Here is a 24,633-nt window from a genome sequence, read left to right as displayed (position 1 = left end):
TTTAACTATTTTAGCCATCTTGGTGGTATCCAGTGATATCTAATTATGGGTTTATTTGCTTTCCTCTGATAGTAATTATGTTGAGCATCTTATCAGATCCTTATTGACATTTGGAAATTCTCCTTTGTGAAATGACTGTATGTTTTTGCCAGTTCTTTATTGGGTTGTATGTTATTTTCTGTTGACTAATTGTTCTTTATAGTCTCTGGTTACAAGTCCTTTGTTGGATATATATAATGGAAGTACCTTTTCCCACTCTACAGCTTGACATTTTATTCTTTTACAGGCATATTAGGGTGAATGGAAGTTCTAGATTTTAATATAGTCTAATTTATCAGTGAGAGTGGTTTTTATGTCCTGTTTAAGATGTCTTTATCTAGTACAAAGTGAAGAAGATATTCTTCTATGTTTTATTCTAGATGCTTTTATCTTTCACAGTCTATAATCCATCTGAAAATTGTTTATATGTATTAAATGAAGAAGGCACAGTAGGCACAGTATTCATTGTTGTTTCCATATGGACATCCAATTGGTCCACCACCACTGATTGAAAAGACTATTTCCCCTCTGCACTGCAGTATACCTATGCTGTAATTCAGGTAACCTTATATGTGTGGGTCTGTTTATGTTTACTCTGGCCCATTGGTCTATTTTAGATACCATAACTTTACAATGATTCTTGATTATCTAATAGCATATGGCCTCCTTTGTTCTTCATCCTCAAGATTGACTTTGCTATTCTTGGTCCTTTAAGTTCCCATACAAATTTTTGAGACAGCTTGTTGATTTCTACAGAAAAGGCCACAGGCATTTTTTTTTCTTTAGAATTTTTTTTTTTTTTTTTTACATTTTTATTTTTATTTATTTATGGCTGTGTTGGGTCTTCGTTTCTGTGTGAGGGCTTTCTCTAGCTGCGGCAAGCGGGGGCCACTCTTCATCGCGGTGCGCGGGCCTCTCACTATCGCGGCCTGTCTTGTTGCGGAGCACAGGCTCCAGATGCGCAGGCTCAGTAATTGTGGCTCACGGGCCTAGTTGTTCCGCGGCATGTGGGATCTTCCCAGACCAGGGCTCGAACCCGTGTCCCCTACATTGGCAGGCGGATTCTCAACCACTGCGCCACCAGGGAAGCCCAGCCAAAGACATTTTGATTAATATAAAGTGTTGCCTGCTGGCAATGGCTTATGACTGAGTCATAGGGTTTGAGAGCTGAACGACGGAAGAAGCTTTAACTTTGGCTAAAGCCAAATTTTAAAGGACTTGGATGTTATTTAAGAAATGTATACTTTATTAAGTCAGATGATTAGATTGGCATTTTTGCAAGATCACCAGGAAGCAGCACCCGTACCCAACTCCATCTACCGAAATTCCCAGACACCCACCTTAAAAGTAGGGTCATGTTCATACCCAGGTGCTGAGAAATGAGTTATTCCTTCAGGAACCCGAAAGCAGAGAAGTTGTTTCATGCCTAGTGGTGGCGGGGGAATGTCGTCCTCTTTTAAAGTAAACACTGCCAGCAATGTGCTCCTTTCCAATGTGCCAACATTCAGTCCAAATTTTGGTCTGAGAGGCAGGAGAGGCGGGCTACCCTCTCTGAACCACTTTATACCTGCAGGGAAGACATGGAGTTCTCTGGGATGTTCAGATGATGAGAGCAGATACAGTGGCTCTGGTACTTCAGTTGTGCCCAAATTACCCATCCTCTTCTCCACCCATCCCTTCCCCTTCATCTAACTCCCAGACTGAGGCAGGGAACATTCTCAGCACTAAAAGGGCTGGACATAATACATCCAGAAGCTGCATTATGTGCAATAAAATGCACACAAAACAGCAGCTCGTTAAAAGATATTCAACCATGACTCAGGTTTCTTCCCCTCCAACTTCTGACCCAGATAGCAGGAGCAGTCAAGCAGTCCTGCAAAAGTACAGACAGTTCTCTTCCAGAACCTGCTGGGCTGAGCAGCTCATTTAAAAATTCATATGCATTTTTAGGACAAGAGTCAAAGGAAAACACTCTTTGAGAAGAGGAAATGGGAATAGTAGCTAAACCACGTATCAAAAATAGATGGCAGGAACTATCTATCTGAATTAAATTTCATGTTGAAAAGAGAAGACCTCTGAGCTCTTCTTTATTTCCCACCCATCCCCTAGGGGATCATGGGACTTCCAGGGGCAGTTTGATGGCAGACTGAACCTTAGATCATTTCTGTAGGTCAAATCTGTACTCCACCTCTTGACAAAGCTTTGTTCGCTGTGTGTATCATGGAATTGATTGTAGATGTCTTTTGCAAAACCAAAATAGACCATAATAACTAGAAGTCTATGAGAACAGATATTTTCCCTTATCAAGTCTGTGTATCCATCCTAAGGGATATTGATAGACTGAATCTTTGTCCAGATCTAAGGGAAACTTTAGTTCTCTTTTAAATTCTGTCTTCTCCCTTGACATCTGCAAATTTTCCACGTTAGAGCAGTTAGCTGATGAATTTCATCCACCTCCATTTCCGCGTGTAGGACCGACAGACACACAGACGAACACCCGAGGGCCACTTGTAACCCTAACGGAAAGAGCTGCCAGGCTCGCAGAGCTGCACTTACCCATTTCTCTTTCTTGCTACTTTTTGTTGTTTGTTTCTTTGTGTTGACTTTGTCCCTGGCATAATTTTCCACTCTAAGTCAAACAAGTGTGTATGTTTAAAACGACAGAACTATTGCTTCTTCATTTGGAAAAAAAAAAGATTCAATCTTTTATCACACACCCGTTTCAAACAAACGTCACAGATCTCTCCGTGGCACGATTGCTGTTTTGGGTGCCATCGCCAGCTCTCGGCATCGCCCGACCAGCCGGCAGTCCGGTAATGCTGCGGTTCGCCCCGCTCACGGCAGGAGCAGCGGCTGCGATGGGGCAGAAGCTGCCTGCTAACACCAGGGCCTTGGAAGCAGGCGCCCTCCGTCCGGGTAAGCATTGGACATACCTAGCTTTGCAACAGGAAATGCTCCTCCACCTTTTAGAACTGACCGGTACTAAGGCTGACTTCTCTCCCACAAAAAATAAAAGCGAGAGGAAAGGAAACAAAGGTGAGAGAAGGAGAAGTAGGAGACCCGCAAGACCTCAGCCCACGTGCCTCCGGAAGAAAGCCACTCACCTTTCCAGAGGGTTCTGCGGGTCAGAGCTGAGCAGCATGCAAACAGAAAGAGGGCTTTGGCCTTATTGTGAATTTTTTAATGTCATCGTCATAACATTATTTATTTACGGGTAGTTATTTTGGTATTTAATTTTTTGTTTAAAGAGAGGAAAAACCCCTGTGTTTTCCTAGTGGAATGAGACAGCTCAGAATGGTAGATTTAGGCAATTTTAAAACATTCATTATTTCCCTAAAGACCGAATATGATCAATCTGTTCTAAGTATTGTGTGTCAGTCCACGGCATGGAGCTGTCACAATGTTATTGCAGATAATGCATATTAAACATTATGAAATGTAAATAAATAAATAAATTCTGTCTTCTCCCTCGTGACAGGCTCCTTGGTGGCGTATGAAAGGCTTGGACCAGCCACAGTGCCCAATGTTTCTGAGCCATCTGGGCCTCATATCCAGGCCTCCAGTGCCTCTCAGCTTTGGCAGGGACACACGGACGCTCCAAGACAACGAAAGCAGTAGTTGGAGCTCCATTCAAACTCTTCCTAGTGCAGCCTGATGCTGGAGCAGTGCCAAGCTTTCCCACTGAATCTAGACATGCCCTTTCTTAGAGGAAAATCAAAGCAGGTGTATTAAAAACACCAGGACAGAGGGAAAATTGAAAGAAATTGATATTTAATATTCCCTAAGGAAGAACCAATATAATCATAAAAGAAAAATTCACGCTCACTGGACTTTCTTTTTTTTAGTGTTGAGTATTTTCACTATTTTAATTTACATATGGAAGGTGGGGAACCACTATCTTTTGCATGTTTAGGACCTCTAAAGACATAATTCAGTTCTGCCCATGCAGAAAGCCTGAGACATTACACCCAGAGAGACCTGGTTGGTCACATGGAAGTGACTGCATGAATTTGTTGGGACCTGGTTATCATAAAAGAGTGAGAAGCCTTATCAAAGGGATCATATGCACAATCTTACCTGTGTCACAACCTGTCACCAGTGCTGTTTTCCTGGGACGCTGCTTCTCCATCTCTCTGTCACCACTCCGCCCCGCCTTCCCCAATTCTGACTGCACCAGAGTTCCATTCTGAGGCTCAGTATTTAATGTGAAAAATACTCTGCCCAAGGTAGAAGGACGGAAGTAGAAATGAGAGAAACCTCTATGGGAATTTATGACATTCGGCTATCCTTGACTCTTCTAGTAAAACAATGGTATCAAATTTCAGCTGAATAATGTAGAAAGAGATGCTAGATATATAGCCAAGTGATTCTGCAGACTAAGGTCATCTAAATCTCATGCTGACCTTTTGCTCCCTCTTTAGAATGGCTAGGGGACCTCTTGTCCCACCTAAACCTTCAGCCACTCAGCCCCTTTCCTGAGTCCTCTTCCCCCCCTGGCCCAGCATCCCCATAGACAGAGGCCAAGCCACATTCTGAAATGTAGGCACAACACAAATGTACAGCTCCTTAGATTCCAATATGTGGGGAGTGCAATGAAAACCACTACTGCTTTTCGGGATCCACCCATGCGATGTGGATGGAGTGGGCTTTGGATGGATTCCAACCTGTTCGCTCATGATAGGAAGGCAAAAGAGTGAGGCAAGCAGAGTAGTAGGTAGCTGCCCACACCTACCTGCTGAAAAAAGTCCCCACGACTAGTTAGGAATATAAAGTGCACTCATTTTAAAACTCTAATAATGATAATAAAGATATAATATGGATATTGTGAACATTCATCAAGTGCAAACTACAGTTGTTCCACTAAGTGCTTTATAATTATTACTTCATTTAATCTTCACAACAACCTTCTCAGGCAATACTACTGGTATCCCATTTTGCAGATGCGGAAATCAAGACTGAGAGATTATATTCTCCTTAGTAAACCAGGGAGTGAAGGATTTCAAAACTGTGCTCTTAACTTCCACGTTATACTACTTCTTTGAAAAATTATTTCCCAAGCATATAGGTAACATTCAAATGAAATATAAATAAAAGCCCATGATTGGAAAAATAAAGCTAGAGGTGAGCTTATGGTAAAGAGAAGAATTACAGCTATTTACAGTGATAAAAAGAATTAAATAAGAGTATATTTACTATTTAAAAACATATCTGTCGCTGAATATGTTTATTTTCTGTGGCATGCCTTGTGCAAGATTAATGAATTATTTTATGGTTAAATAAAGAGATAAACCTTTATATATTCAGTTCTTTATGCCAATAATTTTATTTTCTAATGTTAGAAGTACTTTTTTTCTGTAATTTGGACAGACTAATTTAAACAGACATTAATTAGCAAGTGCTCTATACTTGGAGTATTGGGGGTTATTGGAAATTTAAAACAGAAGATTCTGGTCTGTTTACAGCCTTACTCCAATTATCTTACAAATCCAAATGGGAGTATATGGTCTTTATACATACAACACAGAATGGTACAGATTTGGTCATAAACCAAATAATATAATACATGTGTTAAGTGCCATGAGAGGTCAAAGAAAGAAAAACCATTTCAGCCAAGTTAGCCTGGAAAAGTAAGTAGGAAAAGGTAGGTAAGATAAAGCAAATAAGTATGATATGGAGATCAATGGATAGGATAATGTACGACATTGGAGGCAGAGGGATTCGCAGGAGCCAGGTGCAAAAGAAGAAGTGACTCGTTAAAAACAAGGCAAAAGGCTCAAAATGGAGTCGCTTGGGCTAAGCCACATGTCACCAAACCAGGACTTAAATACAGATTCTGCTCTCCCAGAAATGGAATCTTAAACCAGTCACTTAGGAATCGCCTGATCAGCATTAATAGGTAATCTCCCTGACAAACCCCCACTCTCCCCTGTAAGGAAAGTAACCTTGCAATAACCAACCCGCTTTTCTGCCTAGTACAGCTTCCTCGCTCCTGCTCCCCTCTGCCTCCAGCATCTCTTGCCTTGTGTAGCTCTCTGGAGTTCCTCTCTATCTGCTAGGTTGGATGCTGCCCAACTCATGAATAAAGCCATTAAGATCTTTGAAATGTATTCAGCTGAATTTTGGGTTTTAACTCTCTGAAGACCCAGAAGTCAGTGCCAAGACCCATCTCGCTACTGAAAGGCCCTGGAATTCTTGAACAACATATAGTATTCATCGTGTCCAACTATCATCAGGCATAGTGCTGAGCCCTAGAAAGAGAGCGATAAAAAGACTTCATCTTCTCCTTCAAGGGGCTCAGATCCCCGTGCAAAAAAAATTAAAGCAACATCTGTAATGGTGTAGTAAATAAAATTCTGAGCTTTCGAGCCACACTGACCAGGTTTAACCCCTCACCCTTTCTACTCACTAGCATTTTCTTAACCTCCCTGAGCCTGTTTCTTTCTGCCAGGGCAAAATCATTAATAACTGTCATGAGGATTAAATTAGACGATATGCAGAAAGTTTTCAGTAAAAAAAAAAAAAAGTGACAGTTATGTGGCTTTTGATAGTGTTAATATTTTAGAGTGTCTTCATTTAGAAGTGATTCTCACCCCAGTTATTCATTTAAATCATCTGATTGTTTTCAAATAAAAAATACCACTGCCTGGGCCCTGCTGCAGATGAATTATATCTGTTAAGTGTCTGGAGGTGGGACCTGGTCATCAGGACATTTTAGAAGTTCCCAGGTAATTCTCACGCGCATGCCTTCCAGATTGAACACACGGAAGAGATCAGGAGCTTTGCCCATGTGCTTGGAGGGCAGGGAGACAGCCAAGGTGGGCATCCCAAAATTGATGAGTCCTGCCTTGTGCAGCAGGTATCAGAATCCCGCAGAAAAGATGGGAAGAATATCAGATGTGTAACAGACCTTGGAGAGATCACGAGCAAGGTTATATTTCTCCCTTAGGGGACATAAAAATGTGTCCCCTTCCTGGTACATCTCAAAGTCATTGAGTTCTCCCCTTGCAATCTCTTGCCTTTACTTTTCTTCCAACCAGGAGCAAACTGCAAACCAGAAAATACACAGAGTTCAGCAGCTGCAGTGGAAAAGGGCAGCAATCAATAACAGTGGCCCCGTGAGCGGTCCCCTGTCCATCTTCACTCTGACCATGTTCCCTCGCTCTCATCTGGTCACTGGAGTGTCAGAAAGAGCCCCTAAAGTGGAGGGCGGGGTACACACTGGAAACATGCTTTTTATTTAGTTATTTAGTTATTTATTTACATCTTTATTGGAGTATAATTGCTTTACAGTGGTGTGTTAGTTTCTGCTTTATAACAAAGTGAATCAGCTATATGTATACATATATCCCCATATCTCCTCCCTCTTGCGTCTCCCTCCCATCCTCCCTATCCCACCCCTCTAGGTGGTCACAAAGCACCGAGCTGATCTCCCTGTGCTATGCGGCTGCTTCCCGCTAGCTATCTATTTTACATTTGGTAGCGTCTATGTGTCGATGCTACTCTCTCACTTCGTTCCAGCTTACCCTTCCCCCTCCCCGTGTCGGAACACGCTTTTTAGTTTAGAATTGTCCTGAAGGAAAGAAAGGGTGTCACCGTGGCTGCAGCCGTGTCTAACACAGCCATCAGTCTGTAGTACGCTAATACATTTTCAGAGAAGCAGTCAGAGTGGAAAACACTGAAGGACCCCGGCAAGTGTGGGTAGCCGCTAACATCAACTCCTAACGCCTAGCTTGCTAGAAATTTAATCAAGAGCTTTTGATTTTCTCCAGTGTATATAAAATGAAAGACATCATGTGCAGACTGAAACGGCCAGCAACAAGGAACACTGGTCCCACGTGTTACGTTTCCCGGTAAGGATATCTCTTGGCCAAAGTCACACTTGAACCGGTCCTAACCTGCAGGAAGTTGGAGAAACCAGTGTGCAGACTCCAGTAACGACACTCCAGGTCTCAAAGAAAACCAGCACAAGGGGCCTGAAACATTGATATGCACGTCACTCTCGAGCTATGAGTCAGTTTCTTCTTGAAGCAATTAGCAGTTACCAGCATTTAGTCAGTGAGCAGGGCTCAGGCAGACAGACACTGACAGTCTGTCATTATCACAACAAAAGAACCCACAGCTTTTATCCTCCCCAGAGGAAGTAAGATTTTTAAGGACTCCAACTTTCCATCTCACACTCTTCCCAGACCTATGATTTATTTCATCATCAACCTTAAAAATAAAGTTTAGCCATTTATTTATGAAAGGCTGCTCACAGAAGGGCCTCCCAAGAATCACATGCAGCCTCAGAAAACTCTAAAAAACTACTGGACATAGAAACAGAGATTTAATAGGTCAACTCCCAGGGGGCGCCACCTCTACATTCACCCCAATTGACTACAGTCTGGGAAAGGGCACCCTTTCTTCAAACTTCCTGCAGACCGCTTCCCTTTCGTTACACCCTAATCACTCAGCTGCTGTTCTGATGTGGTCAAAGCAATCATTTTTTGTCACATTCTGATTATAGGCTAATATTAGACCCTGTAGAAGCAAGAATGAACAAATGAGCCATTTATGCTCTCAGCTCTTGAGTAGTAGACCCTACAGTTTTGTCGGAGCTTCAGTAACGGAGCCGCAGTCAAACTGGAGTCAAACCAAATCCACCTCCAGCTCTTACTGGATGCACAATTTAGGGCAAAGCATTTAATCACTCTGAGCTTAGTTTCCCCATTTATCAAAAGAATAAAACCTACTTCACAAATCAATAAATGTGATATACCACATTAACAGAATGAAGGATAAAAATAATATTAGTATAAAACATACTGCCTTACACACAATATGTGGGCAATATGTATTAATGTCATTAAGTCACCAGTTTGTCCCTATCTTGACCAGCTGATAAGTATAAATATTCCAGTAAGGAGTAAGGAAATTGAATCAGTAATCAAAAACCTCCAGACAAAGAAAAAGCCAGGACCTAATGTCTTCACTGATATATTCTTCCAAATATTTAAAGAATTAATGCCAAGCCATCTCAAACTCTTCCAAAACAAAGAAGAGGAAGAAACACAAACTCATTTTACGAGGCCAGCATTACCCAAAGCCAGACAACAATACTACAAAAAAAAAAAAAAATTATGGGCCAATATCACCGATTAGCATAGATAGAAATATTCTCAACAAAATACTAGCAAACCAAATTCAACAGCACATTAAAAGGATCATACACAATAATCAAATGGGATTTATCCATGGGATACAAGGATGGCTTAACATACACAAATCAATAAATGTGATATACCACATTAACAGAATGAAGGATAAAAATCATATGATCATCTCAATAGATGCAGAAAAAGCATGTGACAAAATAAAACATCCTTCCATGATAAAATCTCTCAATAAGTTCGAAGGAATACACCTCAACCTAGTTAAGGCTATATGTGGCAAACTCACAACTTACATCATACTCAATGGTAAGTTGAAAACTTTTCCTCTAAGATCAGGAACAAGGCATTGATGCCCAGTCTTGTCACTTCTATTCACTATTGTACTGGAAGTCCTAGACAGAGCAATTGGACAAGAAAAACAAAAATCATCCAAATTGGAGAGAAAAGGTAAAATTGTCTCTGTTGGCAGATGGCATGATTTTATAGACAAAAAAATCCTAAAGAAGAAAATTCTGTCATTTGTGACAGCATAGATGAACTTGAAGGACATTATGCTAAGTGAAAGAAGACAGGCACAGAAAGGCAAATACTGCATGATCTCACTTATATTTGGAATCTAAAAAAGTCAAATTGATAGACGCAGAGATTAGAATGGCAGTTGCCAGGGGGTAGGGGGATAGGGCAAAGGGGGAGATGTTAGTCAAAGGGCTCTAAAGCTCAGAATTTCTGGCCATCTGTCACAATGCACAGCATTGTGACTGTAGTTAATAATACAGTACTATATAACTGAAATTTGCTAAGAGAGTAGATCTTAAATATTCTCACCACACACACAAAAAAGTGATAGCTTTGTGAGTTAGTTACGTTAGTTAGCTTGACTGTGATAATCATTTCACAGCATATACATATATCAAAACATCACTTTGTATACCATAAGTATATACAATTTTTATTTGTTATTTACACCTCAATAAAACTTGGGGAAGATTCCAGCAAGGTTTTTTTCCTAGATATAGACAAGATTATTCTAAAATTTACATGAAAGGACAAAGAGCTAGAATAGCTAAAATATTTTGCAAAAGAAAATAAAGTGGGAGGAAGCAGTCTGCCCGATTTCAATTTTTATTTATATAGCTACAGTAATCAAGACTGTGGGATACTGGCAGAGGGAGACACACATAGATCAAATGAACAGAACAGAGAACTCAGAAATAGATCCACACAAATATGCCAAACTAATTTTGACAAAGGTGCAAAAATTCAATGGAAGAAAGATAACATTTTTAAACAAGAGGTTCTGGAGCAATTGGACATCCAGAGGCAAAAATTAACCTCAATTCATAAGATAAGAAAAGTATCACACTGTCCTTGATAAAATGGGCTAATGATAAGACAATATTAGGATGAGACATCTCTGCAAGGCAGTATGATTTTTTTTAACTTTTTATTTTATATTGGAGTATAGGTGATTAACAATGTTGTGTTAGTTTCAGGTGTATAGCAAATTGATTCAGTTATACATATACATGTATCTATTCCTTTGCAAATTCTTTTCTCATTTAGGTTGTTACATAATTTAGGTCGAGCAGAGTTCCCTGTGCTATACAGTAGGTCCTTGTTGGTTATCCATTTTAAATATAGCAGTGTGTAAATGTCAATTGCAAGCTCCCTAACTCTCTCTCGCCACCACCATTCCCCCCTGGTAACCGTTTTTAGAGAGGTATTTGCTTAACTTGGATGTTTAGGTAAAGAAAGTGAGAAAGAATATCTCACAATCCAACTCTGATCAATAATTTGCAAAGATGGGTGATGACAAGAGTAAACACTTAAATTCCAACCAATGCTTTAAGGGTATGAAATGGAGCATTTTGTGCATAATGTATAAAACTAAGATGTGTTGTGTGGTTGCTAATGAATGATTCTGACTTCACTCATGGATTGGATGATACTTAAGGTATATTAAGGTGATGGGTTAGGAGTGTGAAGTAAAGAGCGTTTGCATTCTGGGTTTATTCTCAGGGCTGACAAATTATTGAGCAAGGAGAAATACAGTATCATCCTCACTATACTGTGCTTCCCCGGGTGACCTTATGCAGCACAGAACAAAAAGAGCCCCCCATGTGAACAAAACAAACAGAGAGCTGGATAACTGTCTTAGATAAGTTTCCAAAGAAGCATGGCGCGAGACAGAGATATTTGTTGAAGTGATGTATTGAGGAGTGCCCTCAGGAAGAGGGACATGGGTGAACAGGACAGGGTAGGGGAAGAAAACTAATGAACAAAGTGGTTTGGATGTAAACTAGCTTTGATCTGATCTCAAGGGCCACTCTGAAGTACACATTGCACCACAGAGTTGGTCCCATCTTAATAGAAGGGACACAAATTTGTACCCTCGTAAACCAGTTAATATTGCTCCCCAGCCTCTGGGGGAGAAGGGGGGAGAGGAAGCAGGAGGACAGCCTGTAAGAAGGCAACTGCTATTCAGCCAAAGGCCAATCTCTGGTGAAAGGGGCAGTAGTGAGCTGTTAGCAGCCAACATTCACTGGGGTTTGGGTCTGTCTGGATCTGAACCATGTACCATCTACATCCAAAGGAGTCTACCTCCTGAGCTCTTATTCTTGATTTTCATAGTGTTTACTATATTTAGGCACAGTCACAATTTCTGAGCAAACTTCTAAAAGGCAAGTTAGGATGATGAACTATAGCCCAGCTGCGCCATTGGTCCTAAGGCTTCCATTGACACTTTATCTCCTTCCTCCAGCACACATCCTAGATTCCCCTTGCCTTGCACGTTTGCTCTCTGTGGTCCAGACCCCCACCCCTGAGCTGTCAGAGCTCCTGGTCACCATACACTTCTCAGGCCGGTTGCTGTACTTGCCCTTGTACTGGGCAGGTTATAACTGGGCATGAGTACCAAGAGATGCCCCAGTGGATTGTCTGAGTGCCAAATGCAATTTTCCCTTTTCCATTATGTAGCAGCGATCTTATCTCTTCGTGATTATCATAGTCAATGATCCCTGCCGGTATGGTAGAGTCTTTCACTGCCTGCTGGTCTCCTAGCCTGAGGAACTAGGTGGCAGCCATAGTCTTTGGTTTATTGGGATTCTTATGCCCACCCCCACCCCTATCTCATAGAAGTAGGACCTCTAGACCCACAGAGCCTGACGCTGTAGGGATGGAAAACACAAATTCCCCAACTTAATCACTTGGAGTGATGTTGGCCAGTCCCAACTGGCCAGTCCTATTTTGGGACTCTTGTTCCCTGACTTATGTAATTTAGCCTGTTGTGAATAGGGTACCATACAATGGCCACTGGCTTTTGAAAAGTACAGTATATTCTGAAGGATGGCGCTCCACTCTCATAATGTGTCTCCTACCAGTAGGTGCCTCAGCTGCCCCTTCAAGAGACCTTTCCAAAGTTCTTTCAGGCCAGCAGCTTCTGAACGTACAGCATGTGATAGAGCCACTGGGTCTCACGGTCATGTGCCCACTGCCTCACTTCCTTGGCCGCACAGCGGGCTGCTTGTTAAGGTAATGCTCTTAGTCTACTCAGGTGCTCTGACAAAATACCATAAAGCAGGTGGCTTGTCAACAACAGAAATTCATTTCTCAGTTCTGGGTGCTGGAAGTCTGAGATCAGGGTGCCAGTGTGATCGGGTTCAGGCCAGAGCCCTCTTCTGGGTTGCAGACTCCTGATTTCTCACTGGATTGTCACATGGTGGAGAGAGAATGAGCTTCTTATAAGGTCACAATCCCATTCATGAGGGCTTCATCCTCATGACCTAATTACCTCCCAAAGGCCCCACTTCTAAATAGCATCACATTGGGGATTTGATTTCAACATATGAATTTTGGAGGGACACAAACATTCAGTCCATAACGGTGATGTTATTCAGAATCCCGTGCGTAGATCAGACATTCTGCGAGCCTTGGATGAATCCATGTGTGGATCCTCACCAATTCCAGTCAGGGTGAAACACTGCCTTTTCCCAGATGGAAGGGGTCCAACCTAACCAACTTGCCAACAGGTAGCTGCTTGGTCTCCTCAAAGCATGATACCTCCTTGGGACTCAGCATTGGTTTTGTTACTAGTGGGCGAGACATTCAGTCGGAGCAGGAGCTTTCCCCCTTGAGGAGGGAGCATGCGATTTGAGGCCCATGGTTAGCCTCTATCTCTGCCACTATGGTTTCTCCCTCATGAGCCCGTGTGCAAGCCCTGGGGTGGTCAACGCCAGAGCTTAGTGGGCATCAATTGGCTGACTCATCCGTCTACTTGGTTGCTTCGTGCTTCTTCTGAAATGGATGCTCTCTGGTGGGTATTAACATTCAGTACAAAGATCAGATTCTCACATATTATGCCCACTCCCATGGGTAGATCCTCTAGCTTCGCCCCCAGACCTCTTTGTCCTCAGTGTTACTTGGGCCACCCCTCTCTCCACACAAAGTGGAGAACCAGTCGCACTGCCTGAAACTCTGACTCCTGGGTGGTTTGCTGCTCACCACTGGCTTTCAGAGTCACCCATAAGTGAGACTATAGGGCAGTTCATTTTTGGCTTAAACTAACATATAAAGTCAACCCACCAATTATCTAGGTTCAGGCATTTTCCTCTTCTGTCTGACAATGAAAACTTCCCATGGCGTCAATGTTAAACTAAGGGAGATGACGGTGCAAGAGTGATAGGTGGCATAGATGCCTGATGCACCTGTTTATGCCATTTCCTTGTGCCCTCTAGAGCTGCTTAAGCCCAGTCTTGGCTGTGCCCCTTCCATTTTACAATAAATTACTTCTGGACCACCCTAAAGTTATGTCTAGCAGTACTCACCTCTTGATGGTTAGTTCTGGCTGCAAAGTCAGCAGGTATGCCATGGCATGGCCTTGGTCCAGAATCCTAGGGATCTGTGCCGTGACTCTCATGTTGAAAGCTGTCATAGACTCCACATTATTTCTTTCTGTGTTGTATAAATCTCTACTACCATGGGAGCTGCCAAGTCACACAGCCCAAGCAAGAGGACTACTTGCACCACAGCCTATTCTTACTGTAGAGCCCATTCTTGTTCTGGCCTCTAAAAGCTTTCCCTGTCACTCAGTGGATAAAGTCAGAACAATCCTCCCAATTACAGGATATGTTGCCTTCAAAACTTGAGCAGTCTCACGAAGCATAATGCTTCTTTCTTATTGGTAGTAGTCTAAGGCATGATAACTAGCCCTTTGCTTGAGATGTCCTGGTTTTCCCCAAGCAATTGGACCCCTAGATATTTCACATATTTAGCAAGATTTTGAATCTTTGTAGGGTTTATCTATCATGCTCTGGAGTTCCTGTGTCAAATCATAGCCTCCGAAGCACCTGCCACTTCTTGCTCATCAAGTTTTTATTGTTTATTACATGATGTCATCGATATGGTAAATCAATGTGATTTTCTGTGGAATGTTCAAATGGTCTGGTTCCCTTTTAACTATTTTGTGACACATAGCAAGAGAGTAAACATAGACCTGGGGCAAGACCATAAATGTATATTGTCATCCATCTCATACAAATGTAAAATGAAGGATATTGAAGAGAATCCCCTTACCCAGCCAAGGTCTATGTACTTGAGGCTGTAATCTGCTCTAGTAAAGGGACCACATCCAACACCACAGCTACAGTTGGGGTTATAACTTGGTTAAGCTTGCCAGGATCCACCGTAATTTGCCATGATTCATCTTGGTTTTTCAGGAGACAAACTTGTAAATTGAATAGGTATGAGTGGGAACCACTACCCCTGCACCTTAAAGTCTTTTAAGGGTGGCACTAATCTCTGCCATTGCCCTTGATGCAATGTTGATTTTCATTTACTATCTTTCCTGAAGAAGGCAGCTTCAGGGACTTCTATTTGGCCTTTTTTTTTTACTACAATAGCTATTACTTGTCAAAGAACTGACATGAGAAGTCTTCCAGCTGCTAAGCATGGCATTTCCAATTGTACATTTAGAAATAAGAGGGAGTTCCCATGTTAAAGGTGGTCCAGTGGTTAAGACTCCGTGTTTCTACTGCAAGGGGTGCGGGTTCAATCCCTGGTCAGGGAACTAAGATCCCACATGTCACATGGTGTGGCCAAAAAATTAAAAAAAAAAAAAAAAAAAGAATGAAATTAGAGGACATAGGCCATTTATCACTTGGCGTGTATATGCCCCTCCCCTCCCCTAACCCATTGGCCATATTATTTGGGGGTGGTTCCTGAGAATCAGCAACAATTTGGACCCTGTATCCAATTTCCCTTGAATATATTTCTACATACTGTTGGCTTCCCATGTATTTTTGTCTCTGGGGTACCATCTTCTATTAGCAGTCTCCAAAGATCCATATGGTCAGCACCAGACCCAGGCTGTCACTACTGTCCGTTACAGTAATTCTGACTACCTTGCTTGTGGTTGTCAAGTGCTGCCATCTGGCCTCGGCAGTTATTGGCCACGGCCATCCTGGTTGAGGATGAGGAGCATAGCGTCCTGGCCTGAGTGGCTCTCATTTAGCTGAGGACAGTTTTCTGGAAAAGGGGGATGCTGTTATGTGCAAATCCTGAGGCATGAAAGCTCTGGCCAAGTGAAGGGGTCTGGGCAGGCATCCACGGTGTCCTCGACCATAACCTTTGTGCTAGGATAGTAACTGGCTAAATATCCAGGCCCCCTGTTTGCCTGGGAGTTTTGTCCCTTCCCCACACCACCTGCTCTGGACAGAACTGCCAACACACAGTCAGCAGAGACTTCGGTGTAGGCAGAGTGCTTATGACTTCCTAAACCACGAGACTGGATAAACAAGCAGAGCAGCATCAAGGAATTACCTGTAAAGATAGGCTTGTTTGGGTTTTTTAAGAGAAAAGGCAAATATAATACTCGGATTGTGATTTATGAGGACCAGGACCTAACAAAAGTCTATGCCTATCAGTACATTTGAACATTATAACGCTCTCACAAGAGTCTCTGCGACTCTTTCATGGGAGAGGAAGCTGGGACTCGGCCAGAGCCCTCAGTCAGTCTGACATGGCACAGAGCAGCTCATAAACCTAAGATTGTGAGGACTAAATTATCCTCTGCATCATGATACTCAATTCTCAAAAGTGACATTCTAATCCTTTGTCTTTAATTGCAGGTATTATTAAAACTTGATCTGATTGTGAAACTACTGTACCTGTCAAACCTGTGTATGTGTGACTTTAAAAACTAGAAATTTTTCCCCTTTCTCCTCATAAAGATGGAATTACTTTTCCTGTGGTGAACATACTTTGATGAAATCGAATTCAAGCCACATGGTATGACAAAGGATTTCATGCTTGTCATGAAAATTTAGACATCCTGGAATTTCTGGAAGAAATTGATGGTTCAGGGGGACTAAGCAGGATATTTGAAATGGAGGTTTACAGTCGGCAGAATGACGACCATGAATCACTGGACCTGAGTCTATGTTACAAAGGGGATTTAAGGTTGCAGGTTGTATTCAGGTTGCTGAAACAGAGAAGGTCGCCTGCATTATCCAGGTGGGCCCAATGTAATCATAGGGTCCTTAAAAGAGTCAGTCTGATATATACACTACCAAATGTAGAATAGATAGCTAGTGGGAAGCAGCCGCATAGCACAGGGAGATCAGCTCAGTGCTTTGTGACCACCTAGAGGGGTGGGATAGGGAGGGTTGGAGGGAGGGAGACGCAAGAGGGAAGAGATACGGGGATATATGTATATGTATAACTGATTCACTTGTTATAAAGCAGAAACTAACACACCATTGTAAAGCAATTATACTCCAAAAAAGATGTTAAAAAAAAAAAACAAAAAGAGTCAGTCTGGGGAAGGTGTGACTAAAGAGAAAAGGTATAGAGAGATACCTTGCTGCCTTTGAAGATGGAGGACGAAGCAAAGAATGTGGGTGACCTGGAGAGGGCAAGGAAATGCATTCTTCCTTGGAGGTTCCCCAAGGAACACAGTTCTGACCACACCTTGACTTTAGCTCAAGGAAACCGGTGTCAGACTTCTGAATCCACAACTGGAAGAAAACGCAATTTTTAAACTACTGCATTTGTGATGATTTGGTACAGCAGCAATGGGAAACTAATGCAAGATTGTTCTAGAAATCCAGAACATACTGTATCAATGCCTTGTGCTAATCTCTTTGGTCTAGAATAATTTTTACTGCTTCCGTGTGGGAGCCTAGACAGATCTGGTGTTGGCAGATGGAGGAAAAAGAGGATGGGCCTCAGCATGTAAAGTGAAAATTTGGAGAGAGAGAGGAAAAAAAATAACACTTTGTGTAGACAGCAAACAAGGAGGTGCGAATCAAGTTCAGTGCAGGCTAACTTCCTCTCATCAGTGGATCCAGAATAAAGGCAATTTATTACGCTACTTCAATATTTTCTTTGTTCCTTTTTCACAGAGATAGCTTATGAATTTTAAGGAACTTACGTGTTTCCAGTTGTAACTTTTATAATTTTCAAATTTTTAAGATTCTCTAAATAAAATGTGGGTGCCTAATAATGAGTCAAATTGTGTGCACCGACAATTGTGAAAAATATAAATATCTCGGTACGAAGAAACCTGTAAGCTGAAGACCACTGGAGGAGGCCACATTAGATTTCTCAACATAATTAAATCTTTCATTTAATAATAAAAACATCGATCGTCTCGAATCAATTATTTTGCGGCTGCCACCAGAGGGCGCTATAACCTTTTGTAGATGATAAAAACCCAGCCATTCCACACTTCCCAAGGAGTTTTTATTTTGAGGAAGCAACATTGCAGGGCAGAAAACGAACGCCAGTGGGACATTTCCAATGTTTTCCATGTCATTTCACTAGATCTATTTTCTCCTGTTTTTATTTTTATCTTACAAGTCATCCTCAAACACATAAAGCAGGAGAAATGAGTCATGCCTCTTTTTTCAGTTCGGTCAAAGAGGGTAGAAGACAGAGAACAAAAGTACGATGAGACTGAATGTATCATTTCTACGTTAACATCTTGCCCCCAAACACCATGCAGTGCAAAAAGTCACATCCCCATCATGCAAGGACATTAAAATGGTGGTTTAAAATCCTGGGCTTTATTAAGAGATGCTTGACGTCTCCCTGGGGCATGCTTCCCCTTTGGACTCAAAGAAATAGCAAAACAGGGCAGTGAAGTCTTCTCACAGCAGGAGAAATAGAACTATTTTTTAAAATACCGAATCTATTTTTTCTTCTTCGTTTTCTCTGTAGTCTGTGGTGACGTGAGGAAGAATAAAGATGTGCAGAGGAGGCAAGAGCACCACTTCCTGTCTCACAACATAGAGAAACATGTAGCTGTTAGTTATCTTGTTCACTGAGACGAGCAGCTCTCAGGGCTGGGTGGAAGGATTGCCCATCCCCAGTCCATTTCCTATGAGTGGTTAAAATCTAGTTTCAGGGGCTTCCATTTTTAGTGACATATTACAAAACCACAGGCAGGACAGTCACCTCACATTTCTAGGACTCCATTCCTCTTATAAGTGTACAAAATAAAATTGAAAGGTGAAATAAATTGGAAAACCCCAATCAAATATCAAATTCTATTAGACGAAGAAGAGAGGCATCCTAAAACTTCATTTGGACACGGCAGCTTTGCAACATAAAGTGACTGTTGGATGGGCACCTTCTGTACCTAAATTACTCACTCAAGCTTCTGTGTGGCCTCATCAAAATATTATCTTTCAATCAGAGTATCGTACAAAGAGGTACGTGTCCATGAATTTAAATATGGCTGGGATGGGTATAGCACCTCTCTTCAAAAGACTTAAAAGTATCTGGTTCGTCTCTATGATATTGTTTGTGATTTAGAGGCTGTCTGAGGAAATTAGCATAATTACATGAAAAGGAATGGAGAGGAAAGTTAAGGTCCTAACCCTTAATTAATCACTAAGCTCCCTCTCTGGCATCTCCTGACACGTTTTAAAAGGAAAACAAAATACATGGATCCCTTTCATCCAAGGATCTCACAGCTCCTAACAAGCAGTGTACTTTACAGAAGGAAGGAAAGGAAGCAGAGTGATAAGTTGCACCCCAATCCACAGCCAGCCCAGCAGCAGGTCACTGCAGGAGGGACAGTACCTTTCCGGCCATGAGGAAGAGACTGAACTCAAGGAAAAGGGGCCCTTGGGTTTCCAGCGGATGACCTCGCAAAAGCCACCACGGCCCTGTGCCCATTGCAGCGCGATGGCATGTGCAGTCCAAGGCCAGCTGCTGGGTCCCCGCAGCCACTGCACAAGGCAGAGGTAGAGGGAGGAGGGAGACTCAAGCTCACGTGCTGGCTGTACCACGTGGGGCTCTCCGCAAGGCACCTCACCCCTTGGTCACAAGGAGTAATGGTAATCCACAGCCGTCCCCAGTATTACAGAGACCCCTGGGGAGAGGGAGGGGGGAGACTGAAACACCCCCATTTGCAAATTACGAAGTGCTACTTAAACCCAAGGCATCATCGTTTCACCATCACCGTGAAATCTGACTCCAGCACAATCTCTTTCTCAGTCTTGCTTCCTGGAATCTTCGTAACAGTGTGCTTTAGAGTCTTCCTGGGACTTGGATGTTATGCTGAGGTTGTGGCACAACTAAGAAGTATTAAAAGCAATAGATACCCTTCAAGTGTGGGTCACGACTCAGCAAGAGGTACTGCAATGGTCCAGCCATTGAGACCATCACATCAGGCACCAGTTTGGGTCTACAGGTCACCAACGGAGGGAAGCAGTCCCTCAACCACAACCCCAAAGAGGAGTCCAATCCGGATCCTAATCATGGCAGGTGCCGCAGTTTTGGATCCAGTTATGCTCAGAGATTCTCCACTTCCTGAGTGGCCATGGTCGTGTGCCATTCTGCAGCCCTCGGAGCCCGTGACAACAGTGGTGGGTTTAGGAGTGCCCCCTTAGAGCCCACGAAAGGGCCCAAAATCCATTTCAGAGATGGTCCAATCCCCAGGAGTACGCCAGAAATAATCCAATTGTCTCAGTATCCTTCGGACCAGAAAAATGGCTTGAGGCCAAGAGAGACTTGCTGACGTTACTTCTGAAGAATGTCACCCCCTCTTCCTCCCACTGCCCTCTCTCCCCTCAACCCTCCTCAGCAGTCAGAGCTGAAAGTGGGAACTCACAGCAGCAGCGCCCCTACTTCCCAGCACAACGTAACACAGAGTGAAAGCATCCTCAGAAGGGAAGTCACAAGCGAGCAGGTGAGTTTGGTCTAGAAGAGCCGGGTGCGAAATCATGCATCTCAGTTTAACTTTCATTTGGGAGGTTCTGCATAGTAACTGTTCTAACAAAGCAAAAACATCTCGACTAACTTGACTTTGAAAAGTAACTGAAAAGCTGGATTGAGTAATCTCACGGGTCTGTTTTGCCTTTAAGTTGGAGTGGTACCAATGGACTTAAAAAGGTCAGTTAAATATGTCTTCATGAAAAGTCAAAGTAAAGCGTTAGAATATATTTGCAAGCCCTGGCCAAAAGCTTTCAAAGCACTTCACTTTAGGAAAAGCTGGTTTAACGTTTATAGGTTGGTGATGGAAACCAAAGAGAAAAAGGTAGAAGAATGCCTTATCATACCATCCTTTCCTCCGTGATTATCTCTCCTTTTCTCACCACTTTGGTTACTTTGTGAATCCTAAACAGTCCACCTAATTACGGGAAGAATTAGATGCTGCTAATTACAGAAAGAATCAATGCTGATTTCTAGAGTAAAGAGATTAAAGCACTGGCCTTCAAACCAGAAACTTCAGGGTCCAATCTGAGGACCTAAATGTTTGCTTCTCTCTGTGCCAACAGTAAACTCACAGAGGGCCGGGTCCCCTCTTCTGCAGGGTCTGAGCCCTGCCCAGCTCGCTCCACCTGTTGCAGCAGCACCTAAATGTTTACTGGGCCAAACTGACTAGCATGGCCTTTCAGAAGCTTCTAGTATTACAACTTGCTTCCTGGTTTTGTTTTGTTTTTTTTCTTAATGCTAAGGTTGTTTTTTGTTTACAAAGTATTAAGACTTCTTAGTAAAGCTTAGGGAAAATTTCAACAACTATTTCCATTTAGTTCGAAGATAAAATTCAGTGGGTTATTTCCATTTGAATGTCAAGCCACATACTTTGACACTATAAAGCCAACATGTTGTGTTGACAATTTGCTAGGGGTTAGGCCAAAATGGGTCTTTGATGGGTTGTGGTTATTCTTATGGTGAGAAGTATTCATGGTGATTAGTGGGTGAAAACTTTCCTATTGTTTCTCTAATAAAATGAGTTCTCTTAAATGGTAAGCCCCAAAATTTCTGTTGGTCTTCTGTCAAAAAACTGCATTAATTGTGCTTCATCTGGTTTAGGATATGTAGGCATAAATGGCATAAAACTTAAAGTATATTTACTAGAAGGGATAACGTAAGAGGAAAGTCCTTTTCTGGTTAGGAGAATGGTTTACAACAGATAGAAATCTAAGCATTCTGGAGAGAGAGAGAAAAAAGAGAGAGAGAAGCAGAGAGAAAAGCCAGAAAATAAAGATTATTAATGCATGCCCTACATTTATCCCACAAGATTTCCTGAGCATTCCTCGGACATTATAGTGCAACATAATAACTCTAATGAATCAATAGTATTCCTATTTTTCTCAAGCAAAAAGTATATACTTTGAAATATATACTGAACAAAACATATAATAGTATATCATCTTTTAAGACACTAGTAATTTGAACTTCTATAAATATTCTTAAATAACAAACATATTATATTTAGCTATTCACATAGGACACAAAGTGACACATAAACATACAAAAATAAAACAGTCATGTTTTAACTCTTTTGTTGTTTCTGTTGGGTTGTTTTTTTTTTAGATACTAAAGATATTAAAACAATTCAGACACCAGAATCATCTTGTCAATATTGATCCTGGGGAATCTGGATGTACATTTATTTATTTATTTATTTATTTATTTATTTTAGGCCGTGCCGCACTGCCTGGGGGATCTTAGTTCCCCAACCAGGAATTGAACCCGGCCCCTCGGCAGTGAGACCGTGGAGTCCTAACCACTGGACTGCCAGGGAAGTCCCTGGTTGTACATTTATACTGTGCATAGCTACCACACCCAAGGACAAAGGCAGTAAACATTCCTCGCTGGACATATTACTATGTCCTACAGTGGTTTAGAAAAGCTCGGAGGGAATAGAGGTGTCCAAGTGTAATAGAGTTTTCTTTAGCTGTTCTGTGGAAAGGAAACATTAATCAGATCCCTTACCCAAACTGGATAAAGTCTGAAAATATTAAGCTGTCCTTTGAGTGAGTGGAATATAGGACACGCCTCCTCCTTGGGCGCTCCTGTACACCATTTGCTATGAAGTATTTCTCAACACATGGAAAAGGCACCACCATTCTGGACCAAAGGCAAGGGATTTGGGTTCCACAATACCACATCTGTCCTGCTCCGGATACTGCTATAGATAGCATTCCTCCACTCAAAAGATGACTGGGGGAACTCAGCTACCCAACCAGATGGAATATATACATTCTTCTTTTGGAAAACAGAGTATTTCTATGAATAAGTATCCCTGGTAAAAAGTGATCTTTTGTCCATGGAATGTTGTCATTCTCTTGAGAGCAACAAACAGAGGTGACAGTTCTCACATCCCACCCAGAACTTAGCATGGCCGGGGGCTCCCAGAATGAACACAGAGACCATTTGCTCAGCTGGACTCCATCCCCCCAGCTGGGGTGGAAGCACTGAAACTGGTGATGCAGCATCAGTGTTTGTCTTCACCCCAGTTGCATCCCTAGAGGAGGAGCTGGTGCTTCCAGGAAATGGCTTTCAGTTTTCCTTTATAAGGAAAAATGTTAAGCTACTACAACATCTTGAAGAGTTGCTTGGGGTAAGATAGAGGGGGAGAGCATCGTGGCTTGTTCTCAAATAGAATTTTCAATGCAGGCAGAGGAAGGTGGTTTCTCGAGTCCCTGGAGGGAGCCTTCGGGGGTAGACATAGGCGTTCTCTGCTGCTGATGCTGCTGGTAGATATCCTGGATGAGCAGGGTGTTCACGACCTTCCACTCCCTGTACTTCCTGGCCGTCAGCTTCGGATCATCCAGCAGCTGGTTAATCATGGCCAGGTCATGTTCTTTACACTGTCCAAGTAGAAAAAAAAAAGAGAGAGGGTGAGATGTGGTGACTGCCTTAATTTCAATAAACCATCTTCAGCCCTTTTACAAATAAACGCACATATACCTTGACCGTAAAATTATCAAAGTGTTTTTACATATTAATATTCAAGTCCCTACAACAACCCTAAGAGATATGGCAAGACACCCATTTACATAGGCTGACCACAAAGAAGGTAAGCATCCCACCCAAGACTTAGGGGAAGAACTAGGCATATAACCAAGGTCTCCTATGTCGCTCTTCCCTGATCAATCCACTATTCCACACTACAGTCATATTTCTATCTCGGTGTGAGCTTTATTCCTCCTGGAATGGATAATTGTATAATCATGCCGTTAACCATCCAAACTTCACTAAGTTAAGTTGGGACATAGTACTTTTCCTAAGACATAAGTCAGTACAAAAATATATCTTTTTATAGATAGATAGATAGAGATAGAGATATATATTGGATCTGGCCCAACACTGAAATAACCCACTTAATAACTCATTAGTTGCCTTATGCTTTGCATATATCTTACCTTTTTCCTTAAGAAAATCCCTTTATCAGGGAGCTCATTACATTGGGATAATCCTATTCCTTTTTAGGGACTTCCCTGGTGGTGCAATGGTTAAGAATCCACCTGCAAATGCAGGGGACACGGGTTCGAGCCCTGGTCCGGGAAGATCCCACATGCCACGGAGCAACTAAGCCCGTGCGCCACAGCTACTGAGCCTGCACTTTAGAGCCCGCAGGCCACAACTACTGAGCCCGTGGGACACAACTACTGAAGCCCGTATGCCTAGAGCCCGTGCTCTGCAACAAGAGAAGCCACCGCAATGAGAAGCCCGCGCACCGCAATGAAGAGTAGCCCCCGCTCGCCACAACTAGAGAAAGCCCGTGCACAGCAATGAAGACCCAATGCAGCCAAAAATAAATAAATTTATTTAAAAATATATATATATCTTTTTATTTTTTATTAAATTCTACCAGTTTTTAATAAATTTCACACATTTAATATATACAGAATAAATATGTAGGCTATCATTTTATTCAAAGAAAAGACTATTAAGCTTCTATCCAAATAGTGCATATTTCAATGATGCTAGTAGACAATCTATTCATATTATTTCACCTGCCTCCTCTGTAACCAATGACACATTTCCGAAATGTCTGTCTCAGGTTAGGGGATTTTTCTGTAGTCAAGGAATGGAGTGAAACATAAGACGTATCAGCAGCCACATTCAAAAAAAGATCTCTCAACCTGACACATTTATCTCAAATCTATTCCTGTTCCCTTCATCCCTGTGAGCATAATCCCAC

At 42.2% G+C, this 24,633-nt stretch overlaps 1 protein-coding gene across 2 annotated transcripts in view; it reads right to left on the bottom strand.

The window, feature by feature from the left end:
• Positions 1-7,269: 7,269 nt before the first annotated feature.
• The window catches only part of IPCEF1 (interaction protein for cytohesin exchange factors 1), a 221,734-nt gene continuing 204,370 nt past the window's right edge, over positions 7,270-24,633 (bottom strand). For both annotated transcript variants that reach the window (XM_082404584.1, XM_082404583.1), the window contains one exon: positions 7,270-23,296. In XM_082404584.1, coding sequence (XP_082260710.1) covers positions 23,081-23,296 — 216 coding nt within the window. In that variant the 3' untranslated portion in view covers positions 7,270-23,080. The remainder of the gene's footprint in view (positions 23,297-24,633) is intronic.

This window comes from Balaenoptera borealis, assembly GCF_965194805.1.
Source record: "Balaenoptera borealis genome assembly, chromosome: 9".
In the NCBI taxonomy this organism is placed as follows: domain Eukaryota; kingdom Metazoa; phylum Chordata; class Mammalia; order Artiodactyla; family Balaenopteridae; genus Balaenoptera; species Balaenoptera borealis.
This window is presented reverse-complemented; position numbering and strand designations above follow the sequence as displayed.